The sequence below is a fragment of the Salvelinus namaycush genome, chromosome 20 (assembly GCF_016432855.1).
Source record: "Salvelinus namaycush isolate Seneca chromosome 20, SaNama_1.0, whole genome shotgun sequence".
In the NCBI taxonomy this organism is placed as follows: domain Eukaryota; kingdom Metazoa; phylum Chordata; class Actinopteri; order Salmoniformes; family Salmonidae; genus Salvelinus; species Salvelinus namaycush.
Genome location: NC_052326.1, coordinates 51,084,196 through 51,111,381, shown reverse-complemented (window position 1 = coordinate 51,111,381; position 27,186 = coordinate 51,084,196). Strand labels below are relative to the sequence as shown.

At 38.5% G+C, this 27,186-nt stretch overlaps 1 protein-coding gene across 2 annotated transcripts in view; it reads right to left on the bottom strand.

Moving 5' to 3' along the window:
* Positions 1–27,186, bottom strand: part of LOC120065486 (acid-sensing ion channel 1B-like) — a 111,935-nt gene that overhangs the window by 14,045 nt on the left and 70,704 nt on the right. For both annotated transcript variants that reach the window (XM_039016531.1, XM_039016530.1), the window contains exons 4-6: positions 19,301–19,451; positions 6,177–6,233; positions 5,345–5,498 (exon numbers count right to left, since the gene is read on the bottom strand). In XM_039016531.1, coding sequence (XP_038872459.1) covers positions 5,345–5,498; positions 6,177–6,233; positions 19,301–19,451 — 362 coding nt within the window. The remainder of the gene's footprint in view (positions 1–5,344; positions 5,499–6,176; positions 6,234–19,300; positions 19,452–27,186) is intronic.

The following is a 27,186-nucleotide window of genomic DNA, read 5'->3' as shown; positions in this document are numbered from 1 at the left end:
CACACACACACACACCCACACACCCACACACACACACACACGCCCTAGAGCAGCTGGCATGAGAGCAACAGTCAGACAATCCCAACTTCTAGTGCCCTGTGTCACGACTGTCCTGTGAGGATCCAAATAGGTCAGATCAGCTTTGCAATAAATGACTTCAACCAGACCCCCTCTCACCCGCTGAGGGGGGAGGAGGGAACTGGTGCGGGTTGACAGCTCACACACTGTTGTAAATCGAGGACAGAACATCCAGACATCCCTCTCCAATGTTCACCAGAGGCCTATGTTCCTGCCGAAACTCTAACCACGTTCTAAAGCGAATCCTGGAACAATATTTCAAACATAGAACGTTGGGAATGGTCAAAGGCCATGAAGTGTCCGACTGATGCGGAAGTGTTTTTGTTAAAGAGGGACATGACTTTAGGAGCCATAAGAGATAATAGTTTTACATAACTTTGTACAAGTGACAAGTCACTCCCCAGAGTGAGGTCAGAGAGCGTGTCAGTCTGACGGAACTGCCCCTCTCGAACAAACTGCATAAATGATGGGTAACAAAACTAACATATCAGACCAGGAAGATGTGAAGCTGCAGCTGTACGTTTAAAGTGGTCTGAACTCTGAATCTCAACACGAGGTAGAGACGATAAAGTCACCTCCCGGACAACCACTGGTATGGCTGATTAGCTGTCCTAAGTAAAGTATCTTCGAAAGCAAATTTAAGAAGGACCATTCTGCTACTCTGCTCAAACCACTGTATTACGCTACTCTCATCACCCCACTGGGAAACCATCGATAAGCCTGGCTAGCCTACATTCAACGAAGCATCTTCCAGAGTGAATGGAAGGAAAATAAACTCTGTAGTTCTGTTCAGGACCTCACGACAAGTCACTGGATACCAGACAGCTACAAAGAAGGACAACAGAGGAATCCCTTTTAGACAATCAGAGCCTTACAAGCATGCCGCAAAAGGCCCAACCCCCTTTCCAAGGCGGCCCTGTTCAGAGAGATGGCGAACCAAGTTATTTTCATGTAAAAAATTATTTCTTACTCCAAGTGGGTGGCGGTTCGTATGCAAAGTATAGGAGTACGATAAGTGAGAGTAGTTTCTAAATGTAACAACGTTAAGTCTCTCTCTATCTCTCTCTCTCTCTCTCTCTCTCTCTCTCTCTCTCTCTCTCTCTCTCTCTCGCCTTCCCCCTCTCTCTCTGTCTCTCTCTCTCTCTCTCTCTGTCTCTCTCTCTCTATGTCTTTTGTAACAAGCAGCCATATTGTTGTCAGTCTAATAGGGATGTGTTTTTAATGTATTACAGTTTTTCTCAATTGCTAAAACACAATTTCTGAAACCTTGCTCCATTTCCTGAAAACATTGAACACAAAACCTCATCTGGTCAGGCCAGAGCACTTCGTCGACATCACAAGCAATATTGTCCCCCCTGAGGCAACGGGGGATGAAGCCTCTTGTGTGCCGTATCCAGCCCTGACATGATTCCTCACCTATATCACCACAGGCTAAATCCATGGCTTGCAGCAGATTTTCTCTGGTGTAGGGTTGTCTATCATACACTTTCCATCTCCAAGAGGAGAAAAACTCCTCAATCAGATTCAGGAAAGGCGAGTATGGAGGGAGGTACAAGTTCATAAACTGCCCATTGATGTTAAACCATTCCCTTACCTGAGCAGCTCGGTGGAAACTGACATTGTTCTTAGTTCTTGACCCTGCTGCTCTTGAACTTGCTGCTCAAATAAAATATCTCTTAGATTGGCAATAAATCTTAGAAGGTGCTGGGTGTTATATGGCCCGAGTGTAACATGGTGATGTAGAACACCATGGTTGCTGATAGCAGCACAGATTGTGACATTGCCACCTCGTTGACCGGGGACTTCAACAATGGCCCGCTGTCCAATCATGTTTCGGCCTCTCCTTCTCCTCTTTGTTAGATTGAAGCCTGCTTCATCGACAAAGATGAACTCATGGGGTCTGTCCAAGGATTCCAAGTCAAATATTGTCTGTGTAGAAATACAATATACTGCATGTAGGATTTTGTAAGTTGTACAGAGACAGTGCTATACTGTAGAGTACAATTAGGCTTCTGATTCACATACATTGTATGTACTGAAAAGTAATGTCATTCACATAGTATGTGTTAGTACTGTAGACAATCTTGATTACAGTAAATGTTTATGAATGTACACTTCCTTGCACATACTGAGCTCGCAGTTCTTTCACCCTTGGTGAGTTGCGCTCAAAAGGTACTCTGTATACTTGTTTCATTCACATCCTGTTACGATGGAGGACACGGGCAATTGTGGAAATGCTCCCACTGTCGATTCCCTGGAAGTGTGTGTTGTCTTGTATCACTCGTTCCTGTATTTCTCTGAGTCGTATTGCATTATCTTGAAGGACCATGCCAACTATAACGGCCTCTTGCTCCCGAGTGAATATAGCTGTCCCTTCCACCTGCATGTTGGCAGCCTTGCAATTCTACAAAAAGTAGAATACATACAGTGATTAACTTTACAAATGTCTATTGAAAACAGCTGCATATAATGTAGTACAGTAAATTTACAATTACAAAAATACAGTAGTATACTGTACCTGTTCTCTTCTCTGAATGTCCTTACTATGGTGGACACAGAAAATCGGCTCAAATTGGGTTGCACTCTAAGTCCTGCTTCCCTCATTGTCAGTCCATGGACAAGAACATGGTCTATAACTGTTGCTCGAATTTCATCAGATATTTCCACTCTTTGTCTTCCTCTTCCTCTTCGTCCTCCTCTTCCTCTTTCTTGCCCTCCTCCTCCTCTTCCTCCTCGTCGCCCACCTCGCATACGCACTCGTCCTCGTCCTCTCACATTGTTTCTTCTATCCATTCTCAGACTTTCTCCTTCCCACCTTCAACAACCTGTTTGCTCTCTGAACTGGCTTATATTGGTTGTGTCGCATCATTTGAAACAGGTTAAATCAATTTTGAGTGGTTGTGTTCAATCAATGACATGTGTTCTCTATTTGTATTTGATTGTTGCCACTTGTGTTTACCAGTATGGATGACGTGTGCATTAGAGTGCAGAATGTGTTTTGAGAATGAGAATGTGTTTAGAGTTTTGCTGAAAAGTCTAAGTGAGATCTGCAAATTGTGTTTTACCATGTGAAATGGTTTAAGGTATTGACAACAGACTGCATAATTAGCTAAATGAGTCCAGGCAACTGAGAACTTTGTTCAGCCAATGAGTTTTAGTGTTTTAGCAATTGAGAAAAACTGTAAGTGTGCATGTTTATCCTGTGTTACCATTTAGTTAGCTAGTAAATAAATAATTAAACCAATTGTGTAGTACTGAATCATAAGTAAGGCTGGGGTTTTTGCAGATGCAAGGAGGTTACGACTGTTCAGAATGATGATATGATACGAGGTTATGATTAATAAATTGACTGTTTATAGATGTGATATGTAAATACCTTTCAACTCTTTAAATTAACACTCTCGTGGTGCGCTAGATCCAATGAGTTAATTGTTACATGATTGATTTAATCGGGTAACAATTAAACATATTTAGCTTGATTAGATAAATAACAGTCTTCAGATTGTTAGAAGTCAAGTCACGACACCAGCGAACAACCGTCCCCTATGTCTGTCTCTGTCACACACACTTCTTCCCTCTGTCTATCTGACACTGCCGCCGGTCACACACACCGGTGAACAATCCTCACAGATACTCACTGATCAGAAACACACACACACACACACACACACACACACACACACACACACACACACACACACACACACACACACACACACACACACACACACACACACACACACACACACACACACACACTAGACCTCGCACTCTCAAGACATATTCATTGCAATCTGATCTCTAAACAGACTGGAGGAAGAGAAGGATACCTTTTCTATCCACTGAGAAGTTAGATCATGTCGATGATGAATTTGTCTGAGGTAACTGACTAACTGTAATGGATTAGCTGTTTTGTCTGTTTGACGTCGTTAAGCTGTTTGACTGTCACGGTGATCATTATCAATACAACTTTACACAAGAAAACTATTTACAGCGCACTAGAGGTATTTTTAAACCCACTTTTGGGGGAATATAATTTATCATATTGTCCTTTATTTAAACCTCCACACCTGACAGATAGATAAGGAACAGACAGGTAAACCTCCACACCTGACAGATAGATAAGGAACAGACAGGTAAACCTCCACACCTGACAGACAGATAAGGAACAGACAGGTAAACCTCCACACCTGACAGATAGATAAGGAACAGACAGGTAAACCTCCACACCTGACAGATAGATAAGGAACAGACAGGTAAACCTCCACACCTGACAGATAGATAAGGAACAGACAGGTTAACCTCCACACCTGACAGATAGATAAGGAACAGACAGGTAAACCTCCACACCTGACAGATAGATAAGGAACAGACAGGTAAACCTCCACACCTGACAGATGGATAAGGAACAGACAGGTAAACCTCCACACCTGACAGATAGATAAGGACCAGACAGGTTAACCTCCACACCTGACAGATAGATAAGGAACAGACAGGTAAACTTCCACACCTGACAGATAGATAAGGAACAGACAGGTAAACTTCCACACCTGACAGATAGATAAGGAACAGACAGGTAAACCTCCACACCTGACAGATAGATAAGGAACAGACAGGTAAACTTCCACACCTGACATATAGATAAGGAACAGACAGGTACACTTCCACACCTGACAGATAGATAAGGACCAGCCAGGTAAACCTCCACACCTGACAGAGAGATAAGGAACAGACAGGTTAACTTCCACACCTGACAGATAGATAAGGAACAGACAGGTTAACTTCCACACCTGACATATAGATAAGGAGCAGCCAGGTAAACCTCCACACCTGACAGACAGATAAGGAACAGACAGGTTAACTTCCACACCTGACAGATAGATAAGGAACAGACAGGTAAACCTCCACACCTGACAGATAGATAAGGAACAGACAGGTAAACCTCCACACCTGACAGATAGATAAGGAACAGACAGGTAAACCTCCACACCTGACAGAGAGATAAGGAACAGACAGGTTAACTTCCACACCTGACAGATAGTTAAGGAACAGACAGGTAAACCTCCACACCTGACAGATAGATAAGGAACAGACAGGTAAACCTCCACACCTGACAGATAGATAAGGAACAGACAGGTAAACCTCCACACCTGACAGATAGATAAGGAACAGACAGGTACACTTCCACACCTGACAGATAGATAAGGAACAGACAGGTACACTTCCACACCTGACAGATAGATAAGGACCAGCCAGGTTAACTTACGCAATGTATTGCTCAGTCTTGTTGTACTTCTTGGCCAGGTACTTGGCTGAGGCCTTACTGGGAATCTTGACGAAGGACATCTCCTTTCCAAAGCGCGTCATGTTGCAGGGCGTCTCACACACGCAGTAGTCATTATCCCTCTCCACCAGGAAGTCTATAAGGGGACACAACAAGGGGACAGTGTCCTTTATATGTAGTGCACTAGAGCACGTTGCGGGGCGTGAGAAACAGACAATCCACTCAGCAAAAACTGGTTGAATCAACATTGATTCCACATCATTTTCAACCACGTTTCCACATGAATCAACACGTAAAACTGATTGGATTTGCAAATGAACCAAACGTAAATCAAAACTAAATGTTGAACTGACGTCTGTACCCAGTGGGAGGGAGGGAGGGATGGAGAGAGAGAGAGAGAGAGAGAGAGAGAGAGAGAGAGAGAGAGAGAGAGAGAGAGAGAGAGAGAGAGAGAGAGAGACTACATGACCAAAAGTATGTAGACACGTGCTCGTTGAACATCTCATTCCTAAATCATGGGCATTAACATGGAGTTGGTCCCCCCGTTGCTGCTATAACAGCCTCCACTCTTCTGGGAAGGCTTTCCACTAGATGTTGGAACATTGCTGCGGGGACTTGCTTCCATTCAGCCACAAGAGCATTAGTGAGGTCGGGCTCTGATGTTGGGCAATTAGGACTGGCTCGCAGTCGGGGTTCGATGGGGTTGAAGTCAGGGCTCTGTGGAGGCCAGTCAAGTACTTCCACACTGATCTAGACGAACCATTTCTGTATGGACCTGGCTTCGTGAACGGACAGAGATAGGAGGTTTACTTACCCAAGGCAGGGTCGGCACACTCCTTGTACTGCTCTGGGGTACAGTATGGGGCATCTCCTGAGGAAAACATGACAGAGAGACAGAACACAACGTCCTGGATGAGGAAGAGGATGAAGAGGGGACATCTCTGTCATTACAACTCCTTGTTCTCTCTTGATTGATTTCATCTGTCTTATTTTTTAAAAAACGTATTATTTAACCAGTTAAGAACAAATCCTTATTTACAATGAAGGCCTACACCGGCCAAACTCAGACGATGCTGGGCCAATTGTACATCGCCCTATGGTAGTCCCAATCACAGCCGGATGTGAAACAGCCTGGATTCAAACCAGGGACTGCAGTGACACCTCTTGCACTGAGATGCAGTGCCTTAGACCACTGCGCCACTCGGAAGCACTATCTGCCTGGAGTACTCCATCCTAACATGTTGATCTAATCTGCTCATTTAATGATTGATTTCATTAACATTGGTGTCCTTTCATGTTCTCTAGATTGGACAATCTCTTCTATTAGTGAGAACAGAGTTAAAGAAAACACAGCAGCCTGATGTCCGAGATGCAGTGAATTAGCTCCCTCCTGTCCTATAATTATAGTTATTCACATCCCTGCCAAACTGTTGACATTTAGTAAATATAGTTATTCACATCCCTGACATACTGTTGACATTTAGTAAATATAGTTAGTAAATATAGTTATTCACATCCCTGACACACTGTTGACATTTAGTAAATATAGTTATTCACATCCCTGACATACTGTTGACATTTAGTAAATATAGTTATTCACATCCCTGACACACTGTTGACATTTAGTAAATATAGTTATTCACATCCCTGACACACTGTTGACATTTAGTAAATATAGTTATTCACATCCCTGACACACTGTTGACATTTAGTAAATATAGTTATTCACATCCCTGACACACTGTTGACATTTAGTAAATATAGTTAGTAAATATAGTTATTCACATCCCTGACACACTGTTGACATTTAGTAAATATAGTTATTCACATCCCTGACACACTGTTGACATTTAGTAAATATAGTTATTAAATATAGTTATTCACATCCCTGACATACTGTTGACATTTAGTAAATATAGTTAGTAAATATAGTTATTCACATCCCTGACATACTGTTGACATTTAGTAAATATAGTTAGTAAATATAGTTATTCACATCCCTGACACACTGTTGACATTTAGTAAATATAGTTAGTAAATATAGTTATTCACATCCCTGACACACTGTTGACATTTAGTAAATATAGTTATTCACATCCCTGACACACTGTTGACATTTAGTAAATATAGTTATTCACATCCCTGACACACTGTTGACATTTAGTAATATAGTTGTAAATATAGTTATTCACATCCCTGACATACTGTTGACATTTAGTAAATATAGTTATTCACATCCCTGACACACTGTTGACATTTAGTAAATATAGTTATTCACATCCCTGCCACACTGTTGACATTTAGTAAATATAGTTATTCACATTCCCTGACACACTGTTGACATTTAGTAAATATAGTTATTAAATATAGTTATTCACATCCCTGACACACTGTTGACATTTAGTAAATATAGTTATTCACATCCCTGACACACTGTTGACATTTAGTAAATAGTTATTCACATCCCTGACACACTGTTGACATTTAGTAAATATAGTTATTAAATATAGTTATTCACATCCCTGACATACTGTTGACATTTAGTAAAATATAGTTATTCACATCCCTGACACACTGTTGACATTTAGTAAATATAGTTAGTAAAATATCAGTTCAGTCACATCCCTGACACTACTGGTGACATTTAGTAAATATAGTTAGTAAATATAGTTATTCACATCCCTGGACATAACTGTTGACATTTAGTAAATATCGTTAGTAATATAGTTATTCACATCCCTGGACTACACTGTTGACATTTAGTAATAATGTTAGTAAAATCATAAGTATTCACATCCCTTACATACTGTTGACATTTAGTAAATATAGTTATTAAATATAGTTATTCCACATCCCTGACACACTGTTGACATTTAGTAAATTATAGTTATTCACATCCCTGAACACCACTGTTGACATTTAGTAAATATAGTAGTAAATATAGTTCATTCACATCCCTGACATACTGTTGACATTTAGTAAATATAGTTAGTAAATATAGTATTTTCACATCCCCTGACAACTGTGGACATTTAGTATCAATAGTTATTCATCATACCCTGACACACTGTTGACATTTAGTACATATAGTTTATTCACATCCCTGACACACTGTTTGACCATTTAGTAAATCATAGTTAGTAAATATAGTTATTCACATCCCTGACATACTGTTAACATTTAGTAAATAATAGTTATTCACATCCCTGGACACACTGTTGACATTTAGTAAATATAGTTATTAAATATAGTTATTCACATTTGACATTTAGTAACTATAGGTTATTCATAGCATCCCTGACACACTGTTGACATTTAGTAAGTTATTCACATCCCTGACACACTGTTGACATTTAGTAAATATAGTTAGTAAATATAGTTATTCACATCCCTGACACACTGTTGACATTTAGTAAATATAGTTAGTAAATATAGTTATTCACATCCCTGACATACTGTTGACATTTAGTAAATATATTATTCACATCCTGACACACTGTTGACATTTAGTAAATATAGTTATTAAATATAGTTATTCACATCCCTGACATACTGTTGACATTTAGTAAATATAGTTATTCACATCCCTGACACACTGTTGACATTTAGTAAATATAGTTATTCACATCCCTGACATACTGTGACATTTAGTAAATATAGTTATTCACATCCCTGACACACTGTTGACATTTAGTAAATATAGTTATTCACATCCCTGACATACTGTTGACATTTAGTAAATATAGTTAGTAATATAGTTATTCACATCCCTGACATTACTGTTGACATTTAGTAATATAGTTATTCACATCCCTGACATACTGTTGACATTTAGTAAATATAGTTTAGTAAATATAGTTATTCACATCCCTGACATACTGTTGACATTTAGTAAATATAGTTATTCACATCCCTGACATACTGTTGACATTTAGTAAATATAGTTATTCACATCCCTGACATACTGTTGACATTTAGTAAATATAGTTATTCACATCCCTGACACACTGTTGACATTTAGTAAATATAGTTATTCACATCCCTGACACACTGTTGACATTTAGTAATATAGTTATTCACATCCCTGACATACTGTTGACATTTAGTAAATATAGTTATTCACATCCCTGACATACTGTTGACATTTAGTAAATATAGTTATTCACATCCCTGACATACTGTTGACATTTAGTAAATATAGTTAGTAAATATAGTTATTCACATCCCTGACACACTGTTGACATTTAGTAAATATAGTTAGTAAATAGTTATTCACATCCCTGACATACTGTTGACATTTAGTAAATATAGTTAGTAAATATAGTTATTCACATCCCTGACACACTGTTGACATTTAGTAAATATAGTTAGTAAATATAGTTATTCACATCCCTGACACACTGTTGACATTTAGTAAATATAGTTAGTAAATATAGTTATTCACATCCCTGACACACTGATGACATTTAGTAAATATAGTTAGTAAATATAGTTATTCACATCCCTGACACACTGTTGACATTTAGTAAATATAGTTAGTAAATATAGTTATTCACATCCCTGACATACTGATGACATTTAGTAAATATAGTTAGTAAATATAGTTATTCACATCCCTGACACACTGTTGACATTTAGTAAATATAGTTATTCACATCCCTGACATACTGTTGACATTTAGTAAATATAGTTATTCACATCCCTGACACACTGTTGACATTTAGTAAATATAGTTATTCACATCCCTGACACACTGTTGACATTAGTAAATATAGTTATTCACATCCCTGACACAATGTTGACATTTAGTAAATATAGTTATTCACATCCCTGACACACTGTTGACATTTAGTAAATATAGTTATTCACATCCCTGACACACTGTTGACATTTAGTAAATATAGTTATTCACATCCCTGACATACTGTTGACATTTAGTAAATATAGTTATTCACATCCCTGACACACTGTTGACATTTAGTAAATATAGTTATTCACATCCCTGACACACTGTTGACATTTAGTAAATATAGTTATTCACATCCCTGACACACTGTTGACATTTAGTAAATATAGTTATTCACATCCCTAACACACTGTTGACATTTAGTAAATATAGTTATTCACATCCCTGACACACTGTTGACATTTAGTAAATATAGTTATTCACATCCCTAACACACTGTTGACATTTAGTAAATATAGTTATTCACATCCCTGACACACTGTTGACATTTAGTAAATATAGTTATTCACATCCCTGACACACTGTTGACATTTAGTAAATATAGTTAGTAAATATAGTTATTCACATCCCTGACATACTGTTGACATTTAGTAAATATAGTTATTCACATCCCTGACACACTGTTGACATTTAGTAAATATAGTTATTCACATCCCTGACACACTGTTGACATTTAGTAAATATAGTTATTAAATATAGTTATTCACATCCCTGACATACTGTTGACATTTAGTAAATATAGTTATTCACATCCCTGACACACTGTTGACATTTAGTAAATATAGTTAGTAAATATAGTTATTCACATCCCTGACATACTGTTGACATTTAGTAAATATAGTTAGTAAATATAGTTATTCACATCCCTGACATACTGTTGACATTTAGTAAATATAGTTATTCACATCCCTGACATACTGTTGACATTTAGTAAATATAGTTATTCACATCCCTGACACACTGTTGACATTTAGTAAATATAGTTAGTAAATATAGTTATTCACATCCCTGACATACTGTTGACATTTAGTAAATATAGTTAGTAAATATAGTTAGTAAATATAGTTATTCACATCCCTGACACTGTTGACATTTAGTAAATATAGTTAGTAAATATAGTTAGTAAATATAGTTATTCACATCCCTGACACACTGTTGACATTTAGTAAATATAGTTAGTAAATATAGTTAGTAAATATAGTTATTCACATCCCTAACACACTGTTGACATTTAGTAAATATAGTTATTCACATCCCTGACATACTGTTGACATTTAGTAAATATAGTTATTAAATATAGTTATTCACATCCCTGACACACTGTTGACATTTAGTAAATATAGTTATTCACATCCCTGACACACTGTTGACATTTAGTAAATATAGTTATTCACATCCCTGACATACTGTTGACATTTAGTAAATATAGTTATTCACATCCCTGACATACTGTTGACATTTAGTAAATATAGTTAGTAAATATAGTTATTCACATCCCTGACATACTGTTGACATTTAGTAAATATAGTTATTCACATCCCTGACACACTGTTGACATTTAGTAAATATAGTTAGTAAATATAGTTATTCACATCCCTGACATACTGTTGACATTTAGTAAATATAGTTATTCACATCCCTGACACACTGTTGACATTTAGTAAATATAGTTAGTAAATATAGTTATTCACATCTCTGACACACTGTTGACATTTAGTAAATATAGTTATTCACATCCCTAACACACTGTTGACATTTAGTAAATATAGTTATTCACATCCCTGACACACTGTTGACATTTAGTAAATATAGTTATTCACATCCCTAACACACTGTTGACATTTAGTAAATATAGTTATTCACATCCCTGACACACTGTTGACATTTAGTAAATATAGTTATTCACATCCCTGACACACTGTTGACATTTAGTAAATATAGTTAGTAAATATAGTTATTCACATCCCTGACATACTGTTGACATTTAGTAAATATAGTTATTCACATCCCTGACACACTGTTGACATTTAGTAAATATAGTTATTCACATCCCTGACACACTGTTGACATTTAGTAAATATAGTTATTAAATATAGTTATTCACATCCCTGACATACTGTTGACATTTAGTAAATATAGTTATTCACATCCCTGACACACTGTTGACATTTAGTAAATATAGTTAGTAAATATAGTTATTCACATCCCTGACATACTGTTGACATTTAGTAAATATAGTTAGTAAATATAGTTATTCACATCCCTGACATACTGTTGACATTTAGTAAATATAGTTATTCACATCCCTGACATACTGTTGACATTTAGTAAATATAGTTATTCACATCCCTGACACACTGTTGACATTTAGTAAATATAGTTAGTAAATATAGTTATTCACATCCCTGACATACTGTTGACATTTAGTAAATATAGTTAGTAAATATAGTTAGTAAATATAGTTATTCACATCCCTGACACTGTTGACATTTAGTAAATATAGTTAGTAAATATAGTTAGTAAATATAGTTATTCACATCCCTGACACACTGTTGACATTTAGTAAATATAGTTAGTAAATATAGTTAGTAAATATAGTTATTCACATCCCTGACACACTGTTGACATTTAGTAAATATAGTTATTCACATCCCTGACATACTGTTGACATTTAGTAAATATAGTTATTAAATATAGTTATTCACATCCCTGACACACTGTTGACATTTAGTAAATATAGTTATTCACATCCCTGACACACTGTTGACATTTAGTAAATATAGTTATTCACATCCCTGACATACTGTTGACATTTAGTAAATATAGTTATTCACATCCCTGACATACTGTTGACATTTAGTAAATATAGTTAGTAAATATAGTTATTCACATCCCTGACATACTGTTGACATTTAGTAAATATAGTTATTCACATCCCTGACACACTGTTGACATTTAGTAAATATAGTTAGTAAATATAGTTATTCACATCCCTGACATACTGTTGACATTTAGTAAATATAGTTATTCACATCCCTGACACACTGTTGACATTTAGTAAATATAGTTAGTAAATATAGTTATTCACATCCCTGACACACTGTTGACATTTAGTAAATATAGTTATTCACATCCCTGACATACTGTTGACATTTAGTAAATATAGTTAGTAAATATAGTTATTCACATCCCTGACACACTGTTGACATTTAGTAAATATAGTTATTCACATCCCTGACACACTGTTGACATTTAGTAAATATAGTTATTCACATCCCTGACACACTGTTGACATTTAGTAAATATAGTTATTCACATCCCTGACACACTGTTGACATTTAGTAAATATAGTTATTCACATCCCTGACACACTGTTGACATTTAGTAAATATAGTTATTCACATCCCTGACACACTGTTGACATTTAGTAAATATAGTTATTAAATATAGTTATTCACATCCCTGACACACTGTTGACATTTAGTAAATATAGTTATTCACATCCCTGACACACTGTTGACATTTAGTAAATATAGTTAGTAAATATAGTTATTCACATCCCTGACACACTGTTGACATTTAGTAAATATAGTTAGTAAATATAGTTATTCACATCCCTGACACACTGTTGACATTTAGTAAATATAGTTATTAAATATAGTTATTCACATCCCTGACACACTGTTGACATTTAGTAAATATAGTTATTAAATATAGTTATTCACATCCCTGACATACTGTTGACATTTAGTAAATATAGTTATTCACATCCCTGACACACTGTTGACATTTAGTAAATATAGTTAGTAAATATAGTTATTCACATCCCTGACACACTGTTGACATTTAGTAAATATAGTTATTCACATCCCTGACACACTGTTGACATTTAGTAAATATAGTTATTCACATCCCTGACACACTGTTGACATTTAGTAAATATAGTTATTCACATCCCTGACACACTGTTGACATTTAGTAAATATAGTTATTCACATCCCTGACATACTGTTGACATTTAGTAAATATAGTTATTCACATCCCTGACACACTGTTGACATTTAGTAAATATAGTTAGTAAATATAGTTATTCACATCCCTGACATACTGTTGACATTTAGTAAATATAGTTATTCACATCCCTGACACACTGTTGACATTTAGTAAATATAGTTATTCACATCCCTGACACACTGTTGACATTTAGTAAATATAGTTATTAAATATAGTTATTCACATCCCTGACATACTGTTGACATTTAGTAAATATAGTTATTCACATCCCTGACACACTGTTGACATTTAGTAAATATAGTTAGTAAATATAGTTATTCACATCCCTGACACACTGTTGACATTTAGTAAATATAGTTATTCACATCCCTGACACACTGTTGACATTTAGTAAATATAGTTATTCACATCCCTGACATACTGTTGACATTTAGTAAATATAGTTATTCACATCCCTGACACACTGTTGACATTTAGTAAATATAGTTATTCACATCCCTGACATACTGTTGACATTTAGTAAATATAGTTATTCACATCCCTGACACACTGTTGACATTTAGTAAATATAGTTATTCACATCCCTGACACACTGTTGACATTTAGTAAATATAGTTATTCACATCCCTGACATACTGTTGACATTTAGTAAATATAGTTATTCACATCCCTGACACACTGTTGACATTTAGTAAATATAGTTATTCACATCCCTGACACACTGTTGACATTTAGTAAATATAGTTAGTAAATATAGTTATTCACATCCCTGACACACTGTTGACATTTAGTAAATATAGTTATTAAATATAGTTATTCACATCCCTGACACACTGTTGACATTTAGTAAATATAGTTAGTAAATATAGTTATTCACATCCCTGACATACTGTTGACATTTAGTAAATATAGTTAGTAAATATAGTTATTCACATCCCTGACACACTGTTGACATTTAGTAAATATAGTTAGTAAATATAGTTATTCACATCCCTGACACACTGTTGACATTAAGTAAATATAGTTAGTAAATATAGTTATTCACATCCCTGACACACTGTTGACATTTAGTAAATATAGTTATTCACATCCCTGACACACTGTTGACATTAAGTAAATATAGTTAGTAAATATAGTTATTCACATCCCTGACACACTGTTGACATTTAGTAAATATAGTTATTCACATCCCTGACACACTGTTGACATTAAGTAAATATAGTTAGTAAATATAGTTATTCACATCCCTGACACACTGTTGACATTTAGTAAATATAGTTATTCACATCCCTGACACACTGTTGACATTTAGTAAATATAGTTATTCACATCCCTGACACACTGTTGACATTTAGTAAATATAGTTATTCACATCCCTGACACACTGTTGACATTTAGTAAATATAGTTAGTAAATATAGTTATTCACATCCCTGACATACTGTTGACATTTAGTAAATATAGTTATTCACATCCCTGACACACTGTTGACATTTAGTAAATATAGTTATTAAATATAGTTATTCACATCCCTGACATACTGTTGACATTTAGTAAATATAGTTATTCACATCCCTGACACACTGTTGACATTTAGTAAATATAGTTATTCACATCCCTGACACACTGTTGACATTTAGTAAATATAGTTATTCACATCCCTGACACACTGTTGACATTTAGTAAATATAGTTAGTAAATATAGTTATTCACATCCCTGACACACTGTTGACATTTAGTAAATATAGTTATTAAATATAGTTATTCACATCCCTGACATACTGTTGACATTTAGTAAATATAGTTATTCACATCCCTGACACACTGTTGACATTTAGTAAATATAGTTATTCACATCCCTGACATACTGTTGACATTTAGTAAATATAGTTAGTAAATATAGTTATTCACATCCCTGACACACTGTTGACATTTAGTAAATATAGTTAGTAAATATAGTTATTCACATCCCTGACACACTGTTGACATTTAGTAAATATAGTTATTCACATCCCTGACACACTGTTGACATTTAGTAAATATAGTTAGTAAATATAGTTATTCACATCCCTGACATACTGTTGACATTTAGTAAATATAGTTAGTAAATATAGTTATTCACATCCCTGACACACTGTTGACATTTAGTAAATATAGTTATTCACATCCCTGACACACTGTTGACATTTAGTAAATATAGTTATTAAATATAGTTATTCACATCCCTGACATACTGTTGACATTTAGTAAATATAGTTATTCACATCCCTGACACACTGTTGACATTTAGTAAATATAGTTAGTAAATATAGTTATTCACATCCCTGACATACTGTTGACATTTAGTAAATATAGTTATTCACATCCCTGACACACTGTTGACATTTAGTAAATATAGTTAGTAAATATAGTTATTCACATCCCTGACACACTGTTGACATTTAGTAAATATAGTTAGTAAATATAGTTATTCACATCCCTGACATACTGTTGACATTTAGTAAATATAGTTATTCACATCCCTGACACACTGTTGACATTTAGTAAATATAGTTATTCACATCCCTGACATACTGTTGACATTTAGTAAATATAGTTATTCACATCCCTGACACACTGTTGACATTTAGTAAATATAGTTATTCACATCCCTGACACACTGTTCCAGTGAAATGCCCCCGGCAGGTCTGGAGTGATGAGGATTAATGAATGAGATCATGACAGAAGCTACAGAGGACGGTAGTGTCCCTAACGCACCCCCTATTCCCCAGAGAGCGCATTTCTTCTGACCAGAGCCCTAGTCAAAACCTCTGAACTATATAGGGAATAGAGTGCCACTTGGGACACAGTGGAAGGAGGGCGCTTCACTGTGTAGATTACTGATTGATACTCTGGGGACACGTGTTTTTCACAGCACACAGAATAACTACTGAGATACACTGCTACTGCTATTTCTAACATGTACCAATTACAGCTGTTGGTCATGGAAACAGTTTAGGGTAAAGGCTAGATTCCACATTTAGATTTCACTGACTAGGCTGACAACAATGGGTTTTATAGGACTGAATCATAATTAAAGATAGATTTGACATTTAGATCTAAATCCCAAAATAAGTAGAACAGATATTATATTGTTTATCTGGCCTTGACACTGATTAGGGTGACAAACATCGGCAGAGCAATTGTTCTGACAAATCCAGCTCAACCAATGTAGTCCGCTACTACCCATTTTATAATTGGGTGGTTCAAGCCCTGAATGCTGATTGGCTGAAAGCCGTGGTATATCAGACCATATACCACGGGTATGACAAAACACTTATTTTGTCTGTTCTAATTACATTTGTAACCTCGGGGGTTTGTGGTATATAGCCAAATAAACTATGGCTAAGGGCTGTATCCAGGCACTCTGCGTTGCGTTGTGCGTATGAACTGCCCTTAGCCGTGGTATATTACCATACCCCCTCGGGCATTATTGCTTTAATAGATCACAGATAATAAATATAACAAAGATAAGAAAGATAAGAAAGATAAGAAATATAACAAAGATAATAAATAGAACAAAGATAATAAAGATAATAAATAGAACAAAGATAATAAAGGTAATAAATATAAGCTTTTCTTTTGTGTCTTTCTGTATCTTTCTCACATTCAACCCAGTCACCCCTTTCTCTAAGATACACAATATATCACATTAGACAAACAGAGATAAAAACTCCACTACAGCAATGTCAACTAAATCTACTGAACCATAGCAGTGTGACTACACATGTTTTTAACAGTTTTGTTTGTGACTCTCAGTCACGGTTCCCTATAGTGTCAGTAACAGAGAGGATGACTGAGTCACGGTTCCCTACAGTGTCAGTAACAGAGAGGATGACTGAGTCACGGTTCCCTACAGTGTCATTGACAGAGAGGATGACTGAGTCACGGTTCCCTACAGTGTCAGTAACAGAGAGGATGACTGAGTCACGGTTCCCTATAGTGTCAGTAACAGAGAGGATGACTGAGTCACGGTTCCCTACAGTGTCAGTAACAGAGAGGATGACTGAGTCACGGTTCCCTACAGTGTCAGTAACAGAGAGGATGACTGAGTCACGGTTCCCTACAGCGTCTGTGACAGAGAGGATGACTGAGTCACGGTTCCCTACAGTGTCAGTGACAGAGAGGATGACTGAGTCACGGTTCCCTACAGTGTCAGTAACAGAGAGGATGACTGAGTCACGGTTCCCTACAGTGTCAGTAACAGAGAGGATGACTGAGTCACGGTTCCCTACAGTGTCAGTAACAGAGAGGATGACTGAGTCACGGTTCCCTATAGTGTCAGTAACAGAGGATGACTGAGTCACGGTTCCCTACAGTGTCTGTGACAGAGAGGTTGACTCAGCACTTGGCATGGGGAAATGTTCCTACATTCTATCTTTTTCTAGGGGCCTTTGCCTCAAGGGCAGAAATCAATTTAAGTTTAGGCAAGACATTTGATTGGTTAAGTTTATAGTTGGTGTTTGGGGTAGGATTTGAACCAGCAACCTTGTGTATGGCAACCCGCCCCCCATGTTGAGCGTTTTTGGAAAACTCCACTGAGCCAGTTGTAATTCTACAGGTATTGTGTGTGTAAATGAGAGAGAAGCTTTGACTATGTACAGACACAGAGTGAGCATAGCCTTGCTATTGAGAAAGGTCGTCGTAGGCAGAGAAGTGAAGACAGGCTGTGCGCACACTGCCCACAAAAATGAGGTGGAAACTGAGCTGCACTTCCTAACCTCCTGCCATATGTATGACCATATTAGAGACACATATTTCTCTCAGATTACACAGACCCACAAAGAATTAGAAAACAAACCTAATTTTGATAAACTTCCTTATCTATTGGGTGAAATACCAAAGTGTGCCATCACAGCAGCAAGATTTGTGACAAGAAAAGGGCAACCAGTGAAGAACAAACACCATTGAAATACAGCCCATATTTATGTTTATTTATTTTCCCCTTTGTACTTTAACTATTTGCACATCATTACAACACTGTATATAGACATAATATGACATTTGAAATGTCTTTATTATTTTATTTCACTTTTGTTTCTTATCTATTTCACTTGCTTTGGCAATGTAAAACATATGTTTCCCGCGCCAATAAAACCCCTTACATTGAAGTTGAAATTGAGAGAGAGAGGCTCCTACCAGGCATGTGTACCATGCGGCAGTTACAGTTCTCCACCAGGTAGCGCGTCTCACAGTCGATACGGCAGGCCGTCAGGCTGTAGGAGTTGAAGAAGTCAGAGTCCATGGGAGTGGACTTGCAGTCGCCCCACGGAGGAGGCAGGTACGTCAGCTACAGGAGAGAGAGAGAGAGAGAGGGAGAGGGAGAGGGAGAGGGAGAGGGAGAGGGAGAGGGAGAGGGAGAGGGAGAGAGAGAGAGAGAGAGAGAGAGAGGGAGAGGGAGAGGGAGAGGGAGAGGGAGAGGGAGAGGGAGAGGGAGAGGGAGAGGGGGAGAGGGAGAGGGAGAGGGAGAGAGAGAGAGAGAGAGAGAGAGAGAGAGAGAGAGAGAGTGAGAGAGAGAGTGAGAGAGAGAGAGAGAGAGAGAGAGAGAGAGAGAGAGAGAGAGAGAGAGAGAGAGAGAGAGAGAGAGAGAGGTCAGAAGAAGTCTGAGTCAATGGGGGAGAAAGGAACGTTAGCTATAGAGGAGAGACAGATATCTCTGGGAACTCGAGGAACAATGTTGTAGAAAAAACAAACATTTTCTGTTGTTCTAGGCCTAAAGTCCTGGGTAGTGGCAGTGCAGGCTTTTGTTACAGTCCATCACTAACATTACCTCATTCTACTTTTCTACTAATCACAATAAGTTCAATCAGGTTAGCGCTGGGCTTGAACAAAAGCCTGCACGACCCTGTATCTCTCCTTGCAGGGCTGGAGTTAGACACACTGGCTGTGTGTGAGTTAGCGAGGCCGAGGCCGAGGCCGCACACACACACACACACACACACACACACACACACACACACACACACACACACACACACACACACACACACACACACACACACACACACACACACACACACACACACACGTTCTGTCCCATCTCCTCCCCAAAATCGAATTAGAAAACGATAATGATTTCTCTATTTGGTGTTTCAGATGGGAGGATTCATAGTGGTGCGAAGGCAGAATAAAATAGATTAAAATTAAACAGTGCTGGTCCCAATGGGCTGAGCCACACACAGTGTCCCACATGACACCCTATTCCCTATATAGTGCACTACTTTTGACCAGGGCCCTATTCCCTATATAGTGTACTAATTTTGACCAGGGCCCATAGGTGGTAGGGAATGGGGTGCCATTTGGGATACAAAACTAGTTTTCTCTGGGTTTGTCCAACTCATCATCTGTTTCAAACCTGTCTGAAGATCCAGCCGTCTGAATAATGATTTCACCATGCCTGGTGGTCCCTATTCACTACACAGCCAGCCACACAAGCCACACACATTCATTGTACCTTTGGAAAGCATTTGTGGAGGCTTGATTCTGTGAGTCTTTGTGTGTTTGCAACTGTCTGTGAAAGGCTTTAGGTTTTTTAACGGAAACCGCCATCTCAGTAGAAAGAGAAACAAATAGCTGTGTTGTTTAGTTTTCAACCCGAGTTCCTCGAATTGAAAGTTACTGGCTAATTCTCTGAGGCTGAAGTGACTATGAATGTTTTATTCTTGGGTATGACGCTACAAGCTTGGCACACCTGTATTTGGGGAGTTTCACCCATGATTCTCTGCAGATCCTCTTAAGCTCTGTCAGGTTGGATGGGGAGTGTCGCTGCACAGCTATTTTCAGGTCTCTCCAGAGATGTTGGATCGGGTTCAAGTCCGGGCTCTGGTTGGGCCACTCAAGGACATTCAGAGACTTGTCCCGAAGCCACTCCTGCGTTGTCTTGGCTGTGTGCTTAGGGTCGTTGTCCTGTTGGAAGGTGAACCTTTGCCCCAGTCTGAGCGCTCTGGAGCAGGTTTTCATCAAGGATCTCTCTGTACTTTGCTCCGTTAATCTTTCCATCAATCCTGACTAGTCTCCCATTCCTTGCCGCTGAAAAACATCCCCACAGCGTGATGCTGCCACCACCGTGCTTCACTGTAGGGATGGTGCCTGGTTTCCTCCAGACGTGACACTTGGCATCCAGGCCAAAGACTTCAATCTAGGTTTCATCAGACCAGAGAATCTTGTTTCTCATGGTCTGAGAGTCAATTAGGTGCCTTTTGGCAAACTCTAAGCAGGCTGTCATGTGCCTTTTACTGAGGAATGGCTTCCGTCTGGCCACTCTACCATAAAGGCCTGATTGGTGGAGTGCTGCAGAGATGGTTGTCCTTCTGGAAGGTTCTCCCATCTCCACAGAGGAACTCTAGAGCTCTGTTAGAGTGACCATCGGGTTCTTGGTCACCTCCCTGACCAAGGCCCTTCTCCCCCAAATGCTCAGTTTGGCCAGGCGGCCAGCTCTAGGAAGAGTCTTGGTGGTTCCAAACTTCTTCCATTTAAGAATGATGGAGGCCACTGTGTTCTTGGGGACCTTCAATGCTGCAGAAATGTTTTGGTACCATTCCCCAGATCTGTGCCTCAGTTCACCATCCTGTCTCAGAGCTCTATGGACAATTCCTTCGACCTCATGGCTGGGTTTTTGCTCTGTCATGCACCGTCAACTGTGGGACCTTATATAGACAGGTGTGTGCCTTTTCAAATCATGTCCAATCAATTGAACTTATGACAAATGGACTATGATCAAGTTGTAGAAACATCTAAAAGATGATAAATGGAAACAGGATGCACCTGAGCTCAATTTCGAGTCTCATAGCAAAGAGTCTGAATATTTATTTTTATTTTTTATTTTTTATACATTTGCAAAAATGTCGAAAAACTTGTTTTCACTTTCGCTTTGTCATTATGAGGTATTGTGTGTAGATTTGAAATAATTTAATAAATTTTAGAATAAGACTGTAACAAAATGTAGAGAAAGTCAAGGGGTCTGAATCCTTTACAAATGCACTATATACATATATTTCCACACTATGAGTTTGGAATAATACTGTGAAATTGATGATGATGCCCATTTAGTGTAAGAGCTGTTTAAAAAGAACGCCTGAAATGTCTGCCTGTTTTGGTGGGTTGGAGTTTTGGCCTGACATCAGCAGGCAGTAAATAGACCAATAAGAAAATGCGTTCCAAACCTCTGCCAATAACATATCGTTTTCAGGTTACCCCTCCCCACTCTGACCACTCAGACAGTCCTAGCAAAATTCTTCCTTGAGAAATTGCTCTTTGCTTAGAAGCTATTTTTGTTTCTATTTTGACAATTTAATTGAAAAAAATCACAGTAAGGTCACGGCCGCGTATATTGTTACCTAGAAATGGTTTGATATTGCGATAAAAACGACTGCATTGGACCTTTCATTTATATATTTGCACCAAAACAGTTTCACACTAATGGAGAGCTTTGGAACGAAAGGGTTGAATGTGACTATTGCATTAGATTAATGAAAGCTGGGACAGAACCTCTCTCTAATGCTGGCAGTGTTAGTGTGTGTTTTTGTGTGTGTGTGTCGATGTCAGTGTGTGTTTTGGTGTGTGTTCAGTACAGGTCTAATCAGTCTGCGGTGGTATTATGTATGCTGATGGTGTTGTGGCTGCAGACCACGGGATGCCTACCTCTCTCTCTCTCTCTCTCTCTCTGTCTCTCTGTCTCTCTGTCTCTCTGTCTGTCTGTCTGTCTGTCTGTCTGTCTGTCTGTCTGTCTGTCTGTCTGTCTGTCTCTCTCTGGGCACACACAGACATTCACCGGATACACACACCAAGACATAAGTGACCGTGGCAGGATTGATAATATGAACAAATTCTTCTCCTATGTTCCTTTCATCATACGTATCTGCGCATTCACGCATACACACACACACACACACGTACATTGTAATATTGATGTATGGAGGTATTTTGTGTTGTAGATATGTAGTTGTGTAGTTGTGTAATGATGTTTTATGGTGTACTGTTTTTTGTGATGTGCCTTAATGTGTTATTTTTGCTGGACCCCAGGAAGAGTAGCTGCTGCCTTGGCAGGAACTAATGGGGATCCATAATAAACCCCAGGAAGAGTAGCTGCTGCCTTGGCAGGAACTAATGGGGATCCATAATAAACCCCAGGAAGAGTAGCTGCTGCCTTGGCAGGAACTAATGGGGATCCATAATAAACCCCAGGAAGAGTAGCTGCTGCCTTGGCAGGAACTAATGGGGATCCATAATAAACCCCAGGAAGAGTAGCTGCTGCCTTGGCGGGAACTATTGGGGATCCATAATAAACCCGAGGAAGAGTAGCTGCTGCCTTGGCGGGAACTATTGGGGATCCATAATAAACCCCAGGAAGAGTAGCTGCTGCCTTGGCGGGAACTATTGGGGATCCATAATAAACCCGAGGAAGAGTAGCTGCTGCCTTGGCGGGAACTATTGGGGATCCATAATAAACCCCAGGAAGAGTAGCTGCTGCCTTGGCGGGAACTATTGGGGATCCATAATAAACCCCAGGAAGAGTAGCTGCTGCCTTGGCAGGAACTAATGGGGATCCATAATAAACCCGAGGAAGAGTAGCTGCTGCCTTGGCGGGAACTATTGGGGATCCATAATAAACCCCAGGAAGAGTAGCTGCTGCTACAGGAAATGTTCTGTACTACAGTCAATATGTTGATAGGACTTCGGCAGCCTTTTCCTCAAATTTGCTTTGTTAAAATCCCCAGCTACAATAAATGCAGCCTCAGGATATCCAGTTTGCATAAAGTCCAGTGAAGTTCTTTGAGGGCCGTCGTGGTATCGGCTTGAGGGGGAATATACACAACTGTGACTATAACCGAAGAGAATTCTCTTGGGAGGTAATACGGTCAGCATTTGATTGTGAGGTATTCTAGGTTGGGTGAACAAAAGGACTTGAGTTCCTGTATGTTATCAGAATTATACCATGAGTCGTTAATCATGAAACATTCACACTGCCCTTCTTCTTCCCGGAGAGATATTTATTCCTGTCCGCGAAATGAACTGAGAACCCAACTGGTTGGACCGACTCAGACAGTATATCCCAAGAGAGCCATGTTTCCGAGAAACAGTGTCACGCCCTGGCCATAGAGAGGCTTTTATTCTCTATTTTGGTTAGGCCAGGGTGTGACTAGGGTGGGCATTCTAGTTTCTTTATTTCTATGTTTTCTGTTTCTATGTATGGTTCTCAATCAGGGACAGCTGTCTATCGTTGTCTCTGATTGGGAATCATACTTAGGCAGCCTGTTTTTCCACCTTAGTTGTGGGTAGTTTACTTTGTTAGTGGCCTGTATAGCCCTAGTAAGCTTCACGTTCGTGTTTGTTGTTTCTTGTTTTTGTTGGCGACATTTATAATAAAGTAAAATGTACGCTCACCACGCTGCACCTTGGTCCGGTCATTTCCACCCTGACGACGATCGTGACAAACAGAGTACATTACAATCCCTGATGTCCCTCTGGGACATGTCCCTCCTCTATCCAGAGACTGAACATTAACGAGTAATATACTAGGAAGCGGTGGGTGGTGTGCGCACCTTCTAAGTCGGACTAGAAGACTACTCCAAGTACCTTTTTTGTTTTGGGTCGGCTTCTGGAATCAGTTAAATTGCCCCGGGGGTTGCAAACAAAGGATCCGTTTCGGAAAAGTTGTATTCCTGGTCGTAATGCTGGTAGTGCTGGTGAGTTACCGTTGCCCTGATATCCAAAAGTTATTTCCGGCTGAATGTAATAACACAAACATTTTTCTGGGATAACAATATAAGGAATAATACATAAAAAACGAAATACTGCAAAGTTTCGTAGATGATAGAAGCAAGGCAGCCCTCTCTGTCGGCGCCATGATTTGATATACACGATAAGAGGGTAGGGATGGATGGGTACAAGGGGTTGGAACCGAAACAGAACCGGGGAAGATCTACAATTTTTTTCCAGACCCACAAAAAAACACAACAAAGCGCTTATGCAAAGCCCTCACTGTGTCACTCAGAAACCTCTTCCAGTCAGTGTCTGCCTGCCAGTTGAAAACCTTTGCCAGTACGTGTGTTGGTTACCTGCCCCTTCCCCCTCCGAAGCTAGAAGCTACAGATGTTACAAGAGTGATTCAAAAGATAGAGATTTTTAATTAGAGAACAATGGATTCACTTTTTCAATGCTAGTTACATTTTTTTTCTTTTTATTTCAACTTTTTGGGATCCCCTTTCGTCGCCACCAATGGTGACAGCTAGTCTTACTGGGGTCCGACACATCACCAAAAATACATTACAGACAAACAATTGACATGCATTTAAAAGCATTAACATGTAGTGTGTGTGTGTGTGTGTGTGTGTGTGTGTGTGTGTGTGTGTGTGTGTGTGTGTGTGTGTGTGTGTGTGTGTGTGTGTGTGTGTGTGTGTGTATGTGTGCATCTATCAGTTACACATACAGTGCCCCTTTAGAAAGTATTCCCACAACTTGACTTTTCCACATTTACAGTACCAGTCAAAAGTTTGGACACACCTACTCATTCAGTATTTTTTCTTTATTTGTACTATTTTCTACTTTGCAGAATAATAGTGAAGACATCAAAACTATGAAATAACACATATGGGATCATGTAGTAACCAAAAAAGTGTTAAACAAGAAGCTGTCACGAAGTGGCCCTTTTTGGGTGTATATTGTGGCCCCCCCCCCCCTCTCTCTCACTCAATCTCCCATATCAGGTTTTACAACAGTCATAAATACCTGGTAGAAACTGCCATGCAGTATTGAGGGAGAGAGTCTATGGAGAACAAAGAGCTTCTCTTGCCAAAACTCCTAATCCCCAAAATGGGAGAATTAAACAATATTTATATTTTTGAGAATGTGGGAATGGTCCGTGGACACATGTCGAGTGTGTTTCATCTCATGAAGGACAGGAAACACGCATAACTGTATCCCTTAAAGTGTACATTTCCCAGCTGTCAGGTTTACATCTACAGTAGATGTTGGATAAAATTAATTAGTAAATATGAAACTATTTGTGAGAAGATGTAATGTGATGTTGGCCTTCTAAACGAGATACTAAACAAGATACTTCTAAACGAGATACTAAGATGTAAAGTTTTAACTAGTCAGTGGCCACGCCCTGTGAGGCAAGACATTACATCAGGCGTCATGGAATCGCACCTTTTTCGAAAGAGTATAAAACCACTTCCTACAAAATGTACAATAAGTCAGAGAATGTCGGGACAGAGTCCGCATGTTGGAATGGATACAATTCTATAGACCATTAGACTAGAAAACATGCAGCTGACGCTACATGTGAAATGGTTAAGAACTACAACTCTATAGGCCACGGAGATCATACAGCGTGTAGCTGGAAATTGTTCAACTCTGAGACTATCGATCACTACAGAATAAGAGCTAATCCTAGATGTAGAATTACTAGTCTGCAGCTGGAAAATACGTAAGTCTAGTACGAGAATACCGACAACCGCGGAAGCATCTATTCTATGCAACGACCATCTGTACACCTGACGTATCCATTACAACAGACACTATCCAGAGCCACTGAGAAAGCGACAACTACGAAAGACATTCTGACTTCTGGGGAAGTTAACCAGAGACTCTCTGATGAACTGAATCTCCAGCAGACGGACCGGCGAGTCCAAAAGAGAAGACAACAACGACATACGGCAGTAAATTTATACATTGCAATTATTTTCAAATGAGCGGCTGTTCATGTGCAAAGGATTAGCATTTCAATTAATATAATTATCAACTGTGTGTCATGAATCCATTTTGTCTTTCCCGCTTTTTATCTGTCCCCACCCCTTTCCATTGTCTACCAAGCTGTCATACCGGTTTAGCCTACTAGGGACTTATCAATGCATTGTGTTAGTAACCAATAACTATATTGTTTCTTTATGTAATTGTGTGATTTGATTAGTTAGTTAGTAAATAAATAATTATGCCAATTTGTATATCGCTGATTCATTATGGAAGCTAGGGTTCGTGCAGATATCCAAAGAGTTTGCGACGTTCAGTAATGAGAACTGATG